The 16,485-nt window shown below is 47.7% G+C and overlaps 1 protein-coding gene and 1 long non-coding RNA gene across 4 annotated transcripts in view; both read left to right on the plus strand.

Moving 5' to 3' along the window:
* The window catches only part of FGF12 (fibroblast growth factor 12), a 229,483-nt gene that overhangs the window by 118,071 nt on the left and 94,927 nt on the right, over window positions 1-16,485 (plus strand). The window contains exon 1 of one of the 3 annotated variants that reach the window (XM_057427429.1): window positions 7,831-9,059. The exons of the other annotated variants lie outside the window; for them this stretch is intronic. Within the exon in view, the coding sequence (XP_057283412.1) occupies window positions 8,861-9,059 (199 nt within the window). The 5' untranslated portion in view covers window positions 7,831-8,860. Of the gene's footprint in view, window positions 1-7,830; window positions 9,060-16,485 lie in introns of those variants that run through there. 3 annotated transcript variants of the gene reach the window in all.
* LOC130608946 (uncharacterized) lies at window positions 11,311-13,864 on the plus strand. The gene is made up of 2 exons (XR_008974676.1): window positions 11,311-11,699; window positions 13,828-13,864. It is a non-coding gene; the product is annotated as an uncharacterized LOC130608946 (long non-coding RNA).

Raw genomic sequence — 16,485 nt, forward strand, 5'->3', positions numbered from 1 at the left:
CAAGGGAGCTGTGGGATTTCCACTGGTGCAGGTCAGTAAGCAGGGATCAGACCAACCTTGTCAGTGATGATGAAGGTACTGCTGGCATAGTACAAGGGTGACCTCTCCAGGGTCCTTTGTACCCTGTGCACAATTATACCAGCTCATCTATTTTTGAAAGAGGTTGACTCTTAGGATGAAATGATAGAGAATCCATCACAACTCTTGCCATATCATTCTCTTGATGAATTACCTTTGCTATTAACAATAAACATGAGCCTTGCCTTGACTCATAGCCTCCAGCTCTCATTCTGACTTTGCTGGACTGAAAGAGCCCCCCCTTTCGAAAATGTTCTTATTGAGTGGTAAGAGATCTATCAGTCAGGGCCAAGCTTTCTCTGTCATTCTCTGGATGCAGAGGATCTTGACCATTTTTCTTCTGTGAACAGATTTTCAGCAGCAGCAAACTATCAGTGATCACAGAATTAATGGGCTAAATACCCTGAGTACCAAGAGCATATTCGCAGGGTGGCCTCATGTGAAACCCCTGTAGATGTGTTTATTACTGCAACAAAAAAGATTGTTCAAGTGTCTCACTAGATTCATATTCTTTGTAGACCTCAGACCCTTCTGGAGGTGTGTTCTGATCCCTTACAGTTTTGAAGTGTGGTAACCAGACTTTGTGCTCCTTGTTATACTTGTGTTTGCTGCATTGGGTACCAACTTGACAGAGCTTTTCTGCTTCTGCTCCTGCTCCCTATTTTTCCATGTATGTGCCCATGGGCTTGGGCTTGCGCTCTACTAGCTGCAGTTCTGTGGAGAAAGGTCCTGTTCAGATGTATCTCATGCTTCCCAATTCCCAGAGTCACTGCTTTCTGGGGAAAAAAAGTAGTGCTGAGTCTTGAAGTAATACAGACTAAATAGTTTATCCCCAGAGATTTGCTATAGCTGCATTAAAATGAAACTTGCTTCTATGAACTCTGTTTCCATGTCAATTCAGTTTATTCTCTTCACCAGACTTGCTGTGATCATTAATTACTACTGCATCAGTCTTTGTATCCTTGGCAAAGTTAGGTTTCTTCAAGGCTACTGATACCTTTACTGGATTGCAGCAGCTGTGAGAATCTGGGGAGAGAGGACATGAGATTTCATTTTACTGAGAAGATAGAAAAGTTGATATATTACTGGGAAGGGAAATAAATTACAATTTAAATAGCAAGATGTGTGTTTGGAGGCCAGGGGTATGTGGGGGAAGTGATGTATTATTCACCCAGATCTTTTTTACCCATTGCTTTAGGTCAGTGGGCGATGAGGGAGTCTTGAAACTTTTTCCTAGCTGTACAACAGCTGTAATCTCATATTTACATTTAGTGTTGAATATGCCCTTGCAGTAGGTGGGAGAAATAAACAGGTTTGGTTAAATAAGATGCAATCTGGATGCATGTAACTTCAGAGGCATCCTGAGGCCAGGATTAATGTCCCAGCACTCCTATTCTGCAGAGTCTGATGGCAGTGGGAGTACAAGGTTTTGTCAGAGTCACTGCATTTCCTGCAAGCTCTCTGAACTGCAAGGAGCCTCTGCTGGGTGACAGAGCAATGGGTTGTGCTTTGAAGCATTGCTCTTTTGACCAGCAGGATTTGAGATTTGACCTGGTTCAGGCTGCAAATGCTGGGCTTCTTATGAATTTGGAGGCTGGATGAAGGGACAAGAGAAGTTTGGGGTCAGGGAACTTTCTAAGACCTCTTTAGGTCTGGCAGAATCCATTATGTGCAGATAGAGAGATTTATGGGTCTGGAGGGAGTTTGTAATTTCTCCTTGACAGCTCCTCTCCCTTCCTCCCATCTCGGCCTATGCCTGTGCAACACAGGTGCATTAAGGAGGCTGATGTCTCCAGTCTCCAAACCTTGACCTGCTGTGGAGCACACAGTCCCACAGCCCTGCCGGGGGAACGTGATAGGGGTTTTGTTTTCCCTCCCTTCTTTTTATCATTCTCAATCACATAATCGGGCTGTTTTGCCTCAGCCAAGATCTAATCAGGAAGGATCTGTTTGACTTTCAGCAAAGTCAGCTTGATGGAAACTTTAAATTGAAAGGCTTTTCCTGACATGCTTGAAAATGGTTTTGGTTGGAATCAGTGTTTCGCTACATGGTTACAACATGAGGAGGTTTCACAGCTTAAGCAGTTTTCCTTCCTCCCAGGGAGGGGGAAAAAGCATGGGCAGTCCCATAGACCTCCTGAGCTCAGGGGGTTGGGGGCCCACAGCCTCAAACTGTACTGTGGAGTCACACTTCCCTCTCCCCCCCCCCAGACCACATCACCTTCAAGTGGGCGAGATGTAAATCCGGACACAACTGGGTTCAGTGTCCATGGAAACTGGGCACCTCTTGCAATATTGAAACTGTAGGCCAAAACAGGCTACTGTCTGTCATCAAATAGGATTCAAAGAAAGCAATGGGGATGGCTGACCTCCCCCAGGGAAGGGAAGGTTGTAGGAGCTGTCTTGTTCATGGAAGTGCTGCTACCTTGAGGTCTGAAGGACTATGACTCTGCTTCAGACAGAGAACGGCATGATGTGTGTGTATTCTGTCTCAGGCTCATAACAGGAGTTGTTCTGGGGTGGCTACTTCACCCATTTCAGCCACAAGCTCCTGCTTTACATTAAAAGCACAAGGCTGCGTATTGGCTTTTCCTCGTTCTTCCATGCTGTGAATGCAGATATAAGACCTGGGATGAAATCTCAAGTCCATGCACTCCTTTCCCTCTCACCCAGTTCCTTGCTGTTCCTGTGGCTTAGGACTATTAGATGGGTTGCCACATATGAAAAAGTCCCTAAAGGGGGTGGACGGAGGTTGTTGCTGGATGTTGGGAGAAACCCACTGAGGAAGAAGAGGTGGAGGGTGGAAGGAAGGGAGGCAGTTGTCTGTCCCGTCTTTTAAATTCAGCGGCTGTAGTACAGGCAAGAAGATACTTGAGTTTTCTCAGCAAGTCCCAGGCACAGGGTGCCCAGAGAAGTGGTAAATGCTCCATCCCTGGTAGTATTCAGGGCCAGGTTGGACAGAGCCTTGGGTGACATGGTTTAGTGTAAGGTGTCCTTGCCCATGGCAGGGGAGGTTGGAACTACATGGTCTTAAGGTCCTTTCCAACCCTAACTATTCTGTGATTTTATGATTCTATGTTTAGATGGGCGCTTCTAAGGCTGGAGCAGCTGGTTAGCTTTGTGTCCCTTGTTCAGGAAGAGAGGGTTCTTAGCTCTGCCTTGCACAATGTTATCTGTGCAGAGCAACAATCCTTTCTTTGCTCCACGGTGGAGACCCTTCAATGAGGCCTCCTCCCTGCATCACCTTAATGACATCCCACTGGGGAAGGCGATGGTAGAAGGGCCGATGAACAGGGCTGTTGGGGTGATAACAGCAGCTTTGAGATGAGCCCATCCTGAAGAATCCCCAGGTCTTGCCCTGACATGTAAGATAGGCGTTGGCCTGTCTGCAGGGAGGTCTCTCTCCATATGTGGGAACAGTTTCAGATGCCCCCTGCTACTACTCATTGTCAGGCTTGATTTTAGGGTGGTGCAGCTTCTGCAGCAAGGCGTAGGCAGCAGAATCTACCCTAGACAGTGTGCCTTCCTGCTGTTCCTAGCAGGGACTTCCAGAACCCAGGAGACAAATTGTTTTCAGCCATGCAGGAGGCTCCTTGAAGAGAAATGCATCATGGCATTTTCATTCTTAGACAGCCATGGTTTCCTTCAAGCAGAGCTTTCTTGTGTTTCCCTGCCTCCATCTGGTATAGGTCACTGAAGAGAAAGAAAATCTTCTGTTAACTAGAAGCCCTCCCTTCAAAAAGAAAAAACGTAGATGAACATATAAAATCCAAGTAGAAATATTTATTTTTTCTGGGCTCCATTTGGTTTCATAGTGTTAGTGCTGCCTGTGACCAGTTTATGCAGCAGTGGTTTCATTCTGCAATCTGCATAAATGCTTACCTGACATTTGCTTTAAGACAGACAAGCCCCACTTTTCTCTAGGCTAGAGCTGTTTCTAAAGACACCGGATAGGCTAATGAATACTCCTCGTGATGAGTTGCAAATTTTAATTGAATATTTGAAGCAAAAAAAAGGGGGTGAGGGGCCCATTAAATAAATTATTTTAATATAGCAATCATATGATGTAGGCTCTTCTGTGCTTATTAAAAGGCCTAGGCAGCTCAGAGCTCAGCTGTGTGAGAAAAGCCCAGAAAGCCAGCCAGTTTTCATACTCCACTGCTGTTTTAGGGCTGGATCTCTCCACGAATAGCATATTTTTAAGTGAACATGTGAATTCTTATTAGGCATCCAAACACAGCTATAAACCCATGCATTGTAAACAGAATTACAGTGCACACAAAATGGGCAAAATATTTCAAGGTCTTTTCTTTTCTCTATCAGGTTACCCAGGCGTGTTTTTTTTCAAACGTCCACCCACACAGAGAGACTGGGGAATGCCAAAGCTGCGTGAGGTTTAATTATGCTAGACATGCAACAAGGGGCTCCCCTGCAAAGGATAAAGTTAATAAAACATGGATATGCGCTTAATTCTGCTTAATAAGCAGGCCTGGAAATGCACATTTTAGATGTAATTTACACATCATGGAAATTGGGTACAATTCTTAAGAGGTGTCTGCATGCAGACTTTCAAACTCAACAGTGCCTTCCTATTGGAAGAGATTTGTTGCTATGCTGCTGTAAAATGGTGAATTAGGCCATTCACAGTTATTGGCCAGGGATGGGCTTCTTTCTTCTACCCAGTCAACTACAGCAATACACGCATATATATTAAAGTGGTATGAAATTTAAATCTCTTCCTTAACTTTCATTCATATATTTTCAGTAGCTATGCAGATAAAACAGCAAAAAACCTGCATATGCTTCTATCTGTAGTTTGCTCTGTGCATACAGAATTAGTAAAGCAGAGATATGCCTAATGACTGAATCCACAGAATATAGCCCATGGCTTTTGAAGGCTCTATGAAAAATAAACAGGATATTCTGTTAGCAACCCTGCGGGAATTATTACACTTCACTAAGGAAAGATGCCAATAACCTCCGTTTTGACCTAGATAGATCATTCTGTTTAGGAAGGTAAGGGAATGCAATTCTAGATCACTTCTCTGTTCAAGCCGCCGGAACTCTGAAATTCAGCCAGCCCTTCATTTTAAGCCTCAGCACTGAGGACTGAAGAGTTTATTTGTCAAGTGAACAAAACCTCAGAAATGACAGTGCCTTGAAATCTTTATATCAGCCTCCTTCAATATCAAGTGGCTAGTACAGAGGCTCCTGTATGCTTGGGTGGAGTAGGGATATTTAACAAGCATTGTGAGACTGATTCTCCAACAGCCGTGGGGAGTCTGATCCTCTGGTTTCTCCTGTGTGAAGGATGGGGCCTTTCTGCACAAACTGCAGGACGGGCATTGCCATGTCTCTCTAGCATGATCAAAATGCCATTTTGCTTGTTTGTTTTATGAATCAATGCTATTCTCTCCTCCCCACTTCATAGCGCGCACCATGTAACTTTTTGAGAGCGACAGTGCAGGTGCAGTATGAGGTTGGCCTTCAGTTCCCCACCTCAAGACTACTCTGGGCTTGCTTGGTGTTTATGAAAGCATGGGCTCTCATTGATGAAGCTGGGGCATGATCCAGAGTGGTGCAGAACAGATACATATGCCAGTAATGTTACCAGGAGTTTATGGCACTGTACCTGTGCTCAGAACCAAACCTGTGGACTCCTTGGCCAACTATAAAGACAGACAGACCTGCATATTTGGGAAAAGCAGCATTATATTCAGTTTCACAATCTCTGCTTTAATTCCATCACTGCAGAAGCAGCGAGACCTGGGAGAAGGATTTCTTCTTACAGTTGACTCTCTTTTCAGATTCACAAATCACCAGGAAAATAAAATACTGTGACCAACTTTATCACTGATTAGGATCATTTTTAAATGCAGAGCTGCTGCTCCTGGTTTACAGCTACACAAGAAAACAAATTAGTCACATGCTAAATAAGTGAAAGTTATCTAATATGGGGGTGGAATAAACCAGCATTCTTTCACCAGTGTTTTGAAGACTACAGGCAAAAAAAGTATCTTAATATATGTATGGAAAACCTCTTTCCTGGGAAGATACCAGATTTGCTCATACCCTTTGAAGGTGAAGCTTTGGATAATTCACTGGCATTTCAGACAGTGATTCTCTGACTGCAAACAGCTTTCTTTAGGCCATGCCTGTACCTTGTACTGCAACATTCTTTGATGTCAAGTGAAATAATCTGGCAGAGAAAATTAAAATATGAAGCATTTTAGTTACAGGAAAGGGGAGAAAAATCTTGATTGATTGGGACAGTGAAATCTGCACAAAAAAGTTGGCAGCAGTTAAAAAAAAGATCAATAGCCAAATATTTATATTTTCCAAAAGGTTCTGAATATCCTTCTCCCCCGTTCTCTCCTGGGGAACCTGATTCCACCTCATTTTGGCATGCACAGGGAGTAAGAGTGAAAATCAGGAAGTAATGCTGGAATTTAGTTAATATTTATGGACATAATGGGTGGTTGTTTCAGTCGCATTTTTTCCCCAATACATTAAAATAGTTTAGAGATAAAGTTCTTGCAATGAAGTAGTTACAAAGATTATTTTGCTGAAGTTTGTAATTCCCAGGGTGTGTCACCAACTGGTTTAAAGTGTCCTCTTCAGCTGGGTACATGCTTCAAATGTACACCCTCAGGACTGAGTTAGTCTTGTCCTGCCATTGGTATTCACCAAAGTGTACCTGGGGCAGGTTTCCTTTCTCCAGCTGAGATCTCCTTTCCCTCCACTCCGACCACTGTATGCTCCCTTGAGATGCAAGATGCTCATCACTTCCTACACATACATTCGTTAGCTCTTACTTGAACCTGAAATCTGTAGAACACCGTTCTTAGTGCAGCAGCAGCAGTTACTCATCTGGATAGCCAGAGATGTTTTTCTGCACCTTAAATTTTGCTCAGTGCAGTTTTGTGTCTGGAGATAGGAGGGAGCCCGCCCAGCTCCTGCGGGTCGGCCCGAGCAGAGCATCTGCTGATAAACTGGTGGGCTGCCGTGGGACCGCTCTGACGACAGCCTGCGCGGCAGTGCCCACCACTGCAGTCGCCTTGCAGGCTCCCCAGGAGAGGCATCGGCCCCGCGGCAGCGCAGCCCTTGGGGTGCCGGGGCTGTCGTCCTCTCTCTGTTTGCACGAAGAAGCAGGGAAAGCCATAGAGGTGGTCGGCTGCTGAGGCTGGGCGCTCGGGCACCTACGGCAAAAGCCGAGGACGTGGGCGGGTGGCTGCACAAGTGGCAGGCGGCTCCCCCGAGGGTCGGGCGGGGCTGCGGCGCGGGGGAAGCCCGGCTCCCCAGCTCGGGGGCTGCCCTGCCCGGGCGGAGGGGCAGGGCCGCCGCGAAGCTGCAGTTGCCTCTCTCTGCCTGCGCGATTTTTCTCATCCAAACCTCGATCACGTAGGATTGCGTAGAGGAGGGTGAGCGGGAGCAGCTGCAATTCCCCCCGAGCCCAGCCCAGCCCGGCCCGGTGGTTGCGGGGCTCCCCGCCACCTTGGCAGCAGCTCCGCGCGGCGTGGGAGTCCGGGGGGGCTTCCCCGGCCCCTCCCTCCCCTCTCCTCCCCTCGCTCCCCCCTCCTCTCCCCGGGCCGGGCCGGAGGATGCAGACGGGTAGCGGGCGCGGCTCGGCTCCTCCCGGCCCCGCTGCCGTCGGGTGGCACCGCGGAGCACCCTGAGATCCGCACCCCCCCCCCCCCCCCCCCCCGAGACCCCCCTTCCCCTCTCCTCCCCGCCTTTCATCTTTCATCGCTCCTCCCGCCTCCGTCCCCTCCGCGGCAGCCGAGCCCCGTGCCGACCCGGTGCCGAGAGCTCCGCGGCCTCCCGCCGGGCCGGACGATGTGGGTTGCTGCCGTCGGGGAGAGCCGCTGCCGGGGCAGAAGCGGAGAGCAGGGCTGGGAGAGCTTCGCCAGCCATGGCGCTGTGAGCCCGGGGCGCCGAGCTGCGGCGATGTGAGCCCCCACCCGCGGCCGGGAGACTCTTTTTTTTTTTTAAATTTTTAATTTTTTAATGTAACTTAATTACATACCTTCTTTTTCTGTTTGTTTGCTGACCTGGTGCTTTTTCTCGTGGCTGCTTTTCTGCTTTTTCCTTCCCCTCCCGCCCTCTCTGAGAGCGGAGTGGGGAGGGGGGGAATAGAGGAAGAGGAGGAGTGCAAACAGAAATGCAGCGCGGCTCGCCCTGAGCCCGGCCGCGGGTGCGGAGCAGAGCCGCGTCCATGTGCGCGCAGTGCCGCGCCGCGCCTCGGAGCCACCGCGCTGGGGCCGGGGCCGGCCGCGGGCTGGGGGGACTCTGACTCACCCCACGGCTCCTCGGCGGAGGGCGGCCGGCAGGAAGAAGCGCCGCCGCCTGCGCCCGGGCGGAGCGGCACCGCGCCGCAGGGACCTGCGGATCCTCCGCGAACCCCTTTCCTCACACCCTATCCTTTGGACACAGCTGCCGCCGGCGAAGCATTACAAGTGGGACAGCAGCCTCCCGGATTTACAAGCCGCGGGGCACTGCCAGCACGGCCAGGGGTCTCGCCGACGGCCGCCCGCGCCGGGATTTGCGCTCCCCAGGGACAGACCCATGGGCGGCGGGGTCCAACGCCCAGCCATGGTTGTTAGCCCGGGCGCCCTGCTTCGCCTGGCCGGCTGAGCCCTCCCCGGCGCCGGGACTCGGGGCTGCAGCGCGTTAAGCGGGGCGTCCCCGTACCCCGTCCCCGCGGGGCGCGGCCGCGGCTCGGCCCCAACGCCCGGGTGGCGCCCCCCGGAGCGGCGCGTCGCAGGGGGGCCCATGAGCGGCGATGGCAGCGGCTATCGCCAGCTCGTTGATCCGGCAGAAGCGGCAGGCGAGGGAGTCCAACAGCGACCGGGTGTCCGCCTCCAAGCGCCGCTCCAGCCCCAGCAAGGACGGACGCTCCCTCTGCGAGAGGCACGTCCTAGGGGTCTTCAGCAAAGTACGCTTCTGCAGCGGCAGGAAAAGGCCGGTGAGGAGGAGACCGGGTGAGTACAGCGGGTCGGGGCAGTGGGGACCCGCTCCACAGGATGGGGCAGCAGCGGACCTGCCTGGATGGCTGCCCCTGCCCTGGGCTCTCCCGGCATCGCTGGGTATCGTCTGGGGCCGGGCTTGCTTCGCACGCAACTTTTGCCTGGGTCCTGGTGGATCTCCTGCCGCGGTTGGTGGGATGGGTGGGTACCCGCCTGCCGGCAGTATTCGGCCACCGCTGTGAAGCTGGAGCAAAGCAGGTTCTCCGGCGGGAGAGACCCAGTGGCTTCGTCTGGGCTAGCTTAACCCAGAACTGTATTTTTCCACCTCCCTGTAGGTATGTTTTATAAACAGTCTCCTCTTATTTTCTGCATAGTGACAAGGAAATCGATAAACTGAGAAACAATTAGAATGGTGGTCATTTGAAAACTAGATCCATCAAGTGCTACTTCAGTAGCAGAGTTGCATAGGCAATTTCATTAGTTTAGAAGGCTACCTAGACAGCAGTTTATACAGCTGTTACACCTAATATTGAGCTTGCAAGGACCCAGAAATGCTTTTTTGGTAGTCTCCTCCCCCATCCCCCTTTTTTGCTTTATCTTTTTGTGCATGTATGTGCTCAGATTTGGTTCCTTGTAGAAAACTTCGACTCTACTGTACATGTTGCTCACATTTCCACGATGAAGTCCCAGCACCCACAGTTTCGGTTCTGAGCGGGGCTTTGTGTTCTCATCCATCCTTGGTAGGTGTGAGAACTCAGTACCTGGCAAGAACATGCCTTCTGCGATTTCTCAGTGGAATTGACTTCTTCCTTTATCTTTTTACTGCTATAAATACCACTAAGGTAAGAAAACAGAGGGTTGCATTAAGAAGCTGCTGTGAACATGGACTTTTCTCAGGTGTGCTTTAGTATCATGGTTAAAAAAGAGCGATGCTCATTTACTCACCTCTTTGGGATGTACCATCAACCTGCGTAATCCTCCCATGTTTTCCATATATGCATCTTGTTTGTTCATTAGTCTTTCCGTGAAGCCCCTTTTCCACACCTGAAGTCTGCCAGTCATGACCACAGCAAGGTGTCAGAGCTAGCTGGGGGCTGCTCTTCTGGTCTGTAGATTGAGGTACAGGACCTGTACTCAAGTGAGGAACAAAAAGAAATAGGGGCAAAGCCTCTCACATGTAGAATGCCACTTGCTGTTGTCAACAAAGGGGAAAAAGCAATTACTTTGTATTAGCTGTCAGCACTCTTGATCCATAGGCTGTGGGGCAGGGACTATATTTAGCTAGCAAAACGCTTCAAGATTGACAATGCATGGGTTAGGCTGGAAAAAGCAGACTCTTTAATGGTTTGTTTTAAAGCAGTTACCAAAAGAGAATGCAAAATATCTGAAATGTATCATGACTTGAAATATTCAAAGGGAAAGGAATTGCCCCTTTTTTTCATTTTTTTTAAGTTATGATAAGTGCTAGCTCGCTGGACCACCCTAAATATTAGTTAAACTGTGAGCCCAATCTGAAAGATGGCTCTTGCCCCAGAAATGTGGTCGTTTTGTCTCAGGAATCACTCTTTGTAGGTTCATGAATGGAACCTGGGAGTCTCATTGATGAAATCCTTCCCTATTCCTCTTTCCTTCCCATCTCCATCTGCTACTGAATGAGGCCCCTCAAGGGCTAAAAAAGGCTGAGAAATCTAAGCCTGTTAACTAGATTTCAAGATGCTTTATCTCACTAAAGCTTGAGTGACTTTTACAGCAAGCTGTGGTTGGTGAGGCTTCTTGTTGGTCCTATCATAACACAACCAGCTGCACAGATCCAATTCTGCTTCCTTTGGACTCACTAAATGCCTCAACTTGCATGGACTTTCATGCTGAGGAAGGTGTTCAATAACTTACAGACCAGAGTGACTTAAAGAAGACTTTTTATTGACTTAGAAGAAGGATCAATGCTACTCAGTGCTGTAAAAATAGAGCTGCTCAGTCTTTAGAACTGTCAGTCCATCATTTGTAACCAGTACTGCGTTCATTTTATGAAATTAAAGACATAGATGAATTAAGTTGCTTTGGAAAAAAGATCAAGTGTCCTTTCCTAGGCTATGGACTGTGTCTGCTTTTATTCCCATTATGCATCTTTTAAATAGAGATTTATTTAACTGATACATCTTATTCCTGGACTCATTCCTGGTGTGCTGCTCAGAAGGCAGCATGCTATCGACTTTGCTGCTACTCGGATTGTTTTTTTCAGGGAGTGTATTGTACGCAGATAAGTTACTCATTGCAGAAACACTTCTGCAATATAGAGACCTGTAGAAATACAGAGGCATAGAAAATGAGATGCAAATGAAATGAAACTGGTTTAAAGAAATGTGCATACATTTTGCAGTGACCCACAACCCTAGAGACTGTGTACTTAATGGTATGCTGGCTCAGTAGTTTGCAAGTCAGTGAAAGGAACTTGAGAAGCAGGCATGTTCAAAAGAGGTACAATCCCATTTGGAAATGGTACGATGCTAGGGGAACTATCTTTACCTTTTTGAACATGACCTCATTTTATGGCAATGGGGAGAAACTGCAAAAATATTTCACATTTACAAGGTGATTTCACCTGTAGTACTCAAGAAGCTCTATGAAATGGGGAGGATTCTTCCTGTTTTACAGAAGGTAAGACCAAGGCACAAAGCACTTTACTGACACAGAGACCTAATTCCCAATGCTTGTTCCAGGATGCTGTGTTTCAAGGTGGAGGTGGCCTTCCATCATGCCATAGCAACCGAACAGCAAAGCTGAGGAGTTTGGAGTACTTGCAGGAAGGTGAACAGGCTGGACCATCAGGCACAGCATCTGTGGGGGCTGGTGGAAATTTTGTCTGAATGGAGCCACTGAATAGTGTTGTTACTTGGGGAAATCACACTTGAATTCAGGCAGCTTTGGGTCAGGCAGTGCCAGGCACTGTGCAGCGTTGTCTCCACACCTTCAGGAATTGCTTTTGTAGGTGAGTTTCCAGCTTGGAATGTGGAGCTGAGTCTCAAACGTTTTTTAGCCCAGAAAAAATAAAATCTGCCTTTCTCCTTCTCCCCCCCAGACCCTTCACCCTTCCCCCCCGTGCCCCCCCCCCCCCCCATTTGATACATATTTTGTGCTCCTCCACAGAAAAGATGCTTTTTCTTAAGGAGATCTAAAGGCTCCTTCTAAAATGAAGGAAATGGCTCACACATAGAAAAAAAAAAAAGGATTAACTTAAAACATGTTTTACCTTTGCAGTATTTCTCATTTTGAATAATAAATGGAGATTAGGAATTTAAAATATATGTATGTAGATATTTTTGCAGCAGCATAAGTAAAATGCAAGAGCAACTTTAGCTGAAGGGCACAGAAGGACTTAGTTTGTTCAGAGATTGATTTAAAACATTTGAGAAGTCTGTCATCTCTGCAAGCTGTTAAATTCCCTGAGTTAAATCCTGAAGTCCTTTCTGATTTTATGCAGGGTGAAAATGATGATTGAAGCTCATGGTAAAAAACACCTTTTTAGGTCCCTGTTAAATTTGTTCTAGTCCTTGCCTGCTTTTATGGAATTGTTCACCTCAGAAGAGCTGTAATACATGCCTAACCTGTGGAATTTGCTCCCCTCCTTCCCCCTTCTCCCCCCGTTGCTACACTGTCCTCATGCTAGCTACACTATCTCTGTGCATAGCTGCTGTCTGTAGTAGGATTCAGCTGGATCCTAGCACTTTTCTATAGTATGTGTATCATATCTGGGTGTGCATCCAGCGAAGGGGGTGTGGGGTGTGGGGTGTGGGGTGTGTGTCTGTCACACATTCTACCTGCTCTTCTGCAGAATATGGTGCTGTGTCCCATCTCTAAGCAGTGGCTGGAGGGAATGGAAATGGCTGGAAACCCTGGTATCACCTGGCCAGCAAGAGCTCTTAGAAGCACCAGCTGAGATGAGGGCATGTATGCCAAGTAGCTCACCAAACAAGAGCCTACATAATATCAGAGGGAAGGGGCACAGCCTTGCAGGCACATGTCCTCCTTTTTTGGGGCAGTCTGGCATCAGTGAGTTCTGCCATTGGTGGCTGTAAGTGTCTTCTGCACCTGCTGGTGCTAATGAGCACCAGGATAACCAGGAGGGGGAAAGAGGCTCCCTCCTGCTCCTGACAGCTTGGCAGATGGGTTTCATTTTATCAAACTGATCCCCGGGGGTGGTATCACACACGTTCGTGACTTGCAGATGTGGTGACTGTCACGGTGTGTGTCTATGCCTGGTTACTGGGGGGGGGAGGGTGTCAGATAGCAACCCTGGGCTCTCTGTCTCTAAAATCTGGTGAAGACCTGCAGGCTCCCAGCTTTCTCCAAAGCATGGAGAACTCAGCTACCAGCCTGTTTCACAACACAGCTTGCGGGTGAGCACATCGGTCAGTAAGCCACTTTGTAGAGTTCTGAACTGGATATGGTGGATGCCAAAAAAATCTGTGGAAGTCATCCAAGCTCCTAGAGGGATGGATATCTTCTCTCCCCATGGCCTCAGGGGTAGCTGTGCTTGTGGGAGCAGTGCAAATCATTAGGCAGCTGAGGAGGTTCACATTATAGCAATACAAATGATTGATTCTTCTATCACCAGCCAAATCTAAAAGTCAGGGTGAAAAGAGGTTCATGAGTGATTATTTTTCCTCCCCATAAGAGATCCATATAAACCAGTTTATCGTTGACTGATATACCTGGTTTTGGAGGGGGAAAATAGTACAATTTCAATTGGAAGATTCTTATGTGTGTATTTTTCTTTAACTTTCAGGTATACTTCCAAATGAAATGTTGCATTGAAATAAAAACCCCCAAAAGCTTCAGTTCCAAAAATACTAAAATGAAGACAAGATTTTCTTCCTTCCTTGCTTTGCTGAATTCAGCAATAATTTAGAATAATTTTCCAGACCAGAACCAGATACTGCATATTTTAACAGATAAGCTCTCTATTACAAAAAAATTTCAACAGCTTGACTCGGGCAGTGTGGAGAGCAGAGCAGAGCAGAGCTGAAGAGGTTGTAAAAATCTCACTTCTGTGAGAGACAAGCATGATCATGAGTCTCACTGTGTTGAGGATCAAGTGCAAACTCACTTGGGCTTACCTTCTTTCCTTCTTTCCCCTCCCCAAATGGGCACACCATGAAATAGCACAGTGGCCAGGTAGGCGTTTGTTCCATCCCTCTGGCATTTGTTCTATTTGATCCATCCCTCTGAACAGTCACGTGCACATTCTTTCTGAGCATTTCTTACTCCTGCACAGTTGAAGCCAAGCTATGATTTATTATTAAAATCAAAGCAAGAATTTTTACAAGCAAAACATGTAAGAGATTGCCCTTTCATATTTGCAAGCTCTATGTGACCAAGAATACAGAAGAGAATAGGTCAAGGAAAGCAGCTCCAAAGAACTAACTTTTAAATAAACATACATTTCCATATGTTCTATGTACTGTCAAAGTACCATTGCCATGGCTGCGTTATTGCTGTGCCTTAATCTTGGAAGTCTTTGTGAAGAGACCTGTACCATTGACTCTGTACCTGGGCTGCACACACTGCAGTCTATCGGGGAACGGTACCTTTATACGTTGTTCTCCTGTTCAATAAATGGTTCATTTCTACTCCCTAGCTAATGTTATATTATTCATAATAATACATTATCATGTCTAAGCTTAAAGCAACTACTACATATGCAGTTTTACCTTTGCCCTATTCTGACATGTAACAGAAACCTGAAATAACTTGTCCTTTACAGAGGCTGGTTTTACTTTGCATCTCTATTAACAGCTGTGGTAGAGCCACAGGCACACTTTGTGCCCCCCACGAAGTAAATGCCGATAGCAAGGACTCCTGGAATAAATGATTTTTAAAGCAGGGTTTATGCTTTGAAGGGAGTCAATGTGGACACTGAATTTTGCTGCATGGTAGCAGGACTGTAGGCCTACAGCGTCCTGACAGTACTGTCTCTGAAAATAGCAGCTGCAACATATTTTTAAATGGTAAACCAGAAGGCAGTTTTCTAGAGAGCTGTGGAACACGACTGTTCAAGCAGACCACTCTGGCTGTTCCAGCCCCCACGCTGCCATGCTGCAGCACAGGCAAATAACTGTGTGCTTGTTTCAAGCACTGATTTGGTGCGCTCTGAAACCCTGATGGAGCTTACATGGATGCTGAGAAAATTCAGGTGGATATGCGCTGACGCCTGTCAGACACCTCTGCTGTCCTGTGCTCATTCTAGGATGTCCTGACTAAAGGTGACAGAGGGACAAAGCCATGGCTTGAAGGCAGGGTGGTGGCCTGAGTCTTTCTTGTTCTCAAGTTTGAGCTGATGGCTGGTTCCATGCAGCAGCTCTGGGCATTTTTGCTCTCTGCCTTTTCCCAATGGAACGGGCTGGGCTGCAAGATGAGGGTTAATGCTGGAAACAGCATCATCACTGAATGGGGCTTTGCAGCTCTGTTCCTGCATCTGCTTTGTAGGTCTGGGTTTGTCCCTTTCCCCCAGTATCATGGGGAGATGACTGCTTCACTGTGCCTGGATTCCCACTGAGGAGATGCCGTATTGGGCTGTGCTGCTTCTGGCAGAGCTCTAAGTTTGGAGGAGTATTGAGCTCTTGTGGAGACCCTGGCTTGGGTCAGGGCAAGGGTGGAGGTAGCAATAGCAGTTCCTCTCCCTTCTCAGCCATGTGCATCTGTTGTACCTGAAGTTGTATGTGGGAGGAAGATTGGATTTAGTTCAAGGGACACCTTCTTCAGAGTCTGACTTGCATTGGTGCCCCCTTCTCCTTCAGTGTTATGGAGCACAAGGATGAACTCTAGTTTGGATGGTGCTTGGCACTATCATATTCCTAAAGAGAAGCTCTCAGCTGGGAACCTGTGGCCCTTCTCTGGCCAGAGGATGGACAGCCATGGTGAAAGGAAGGGAGTGGTTATGCTGCTGCCTGCCTGCGCTCCCCCTCCTCCTCTCTGGGGCCTTTCCAGTGTGACAGTTCATGTTTGGAGTGCTTGACTACACTAACAGATGTCAAAAAAGGGGAGATGTGATGTGGCTGGTTGCCTCCAGTGGTGGGGACTAGATCTGAAGATGAAGATCTAGGGCTAGATACATCTGCTACAGTGGTGGAGAGCATAGAGCTTCTCCATTATCCCACAGCAGCATCCATGGAGCATGTTGTGCAGAGCTTTCTCCCTGTGGTGCTCCTGTCTCACCTTTGCTCCAGCAGTGTGCTCTGGTAAGGGAACGTGTTACATCCAGTGGACAGTTACATGCTGTGAACTGGCAAAATATCCACAGAGAGGCAATACAATTCCATTACTTGTTTCTCTTTCCCAGCTGAAAAATGATTGTGGTCATAATACAGACAACCCCCCACCCCCAAAATATTATTTTCTTGAAATATTTAAGCAGTTTGGATTGAAATGAAAGAAGAAAAGAGCC

This window comes from Pezoporus wallicus, unplaced genomic scaffold (assembly GCF_028554395.1).
Source record: "Pezoporus wallicus isolate ANWC-B61680 ecotype Strahan unplaced genomic scaffold, APGP_CSIRO_Pwel_v1 scaffold_7107, whole genome shotgun sequence".
In the NCBI taxonomy this organism is placed as follows: Eukaryota; Metazoa; Chordata; class Aves; order Psittaciformes; family Psittacidae; genus Pezoporus; species Pezoporus wallicus.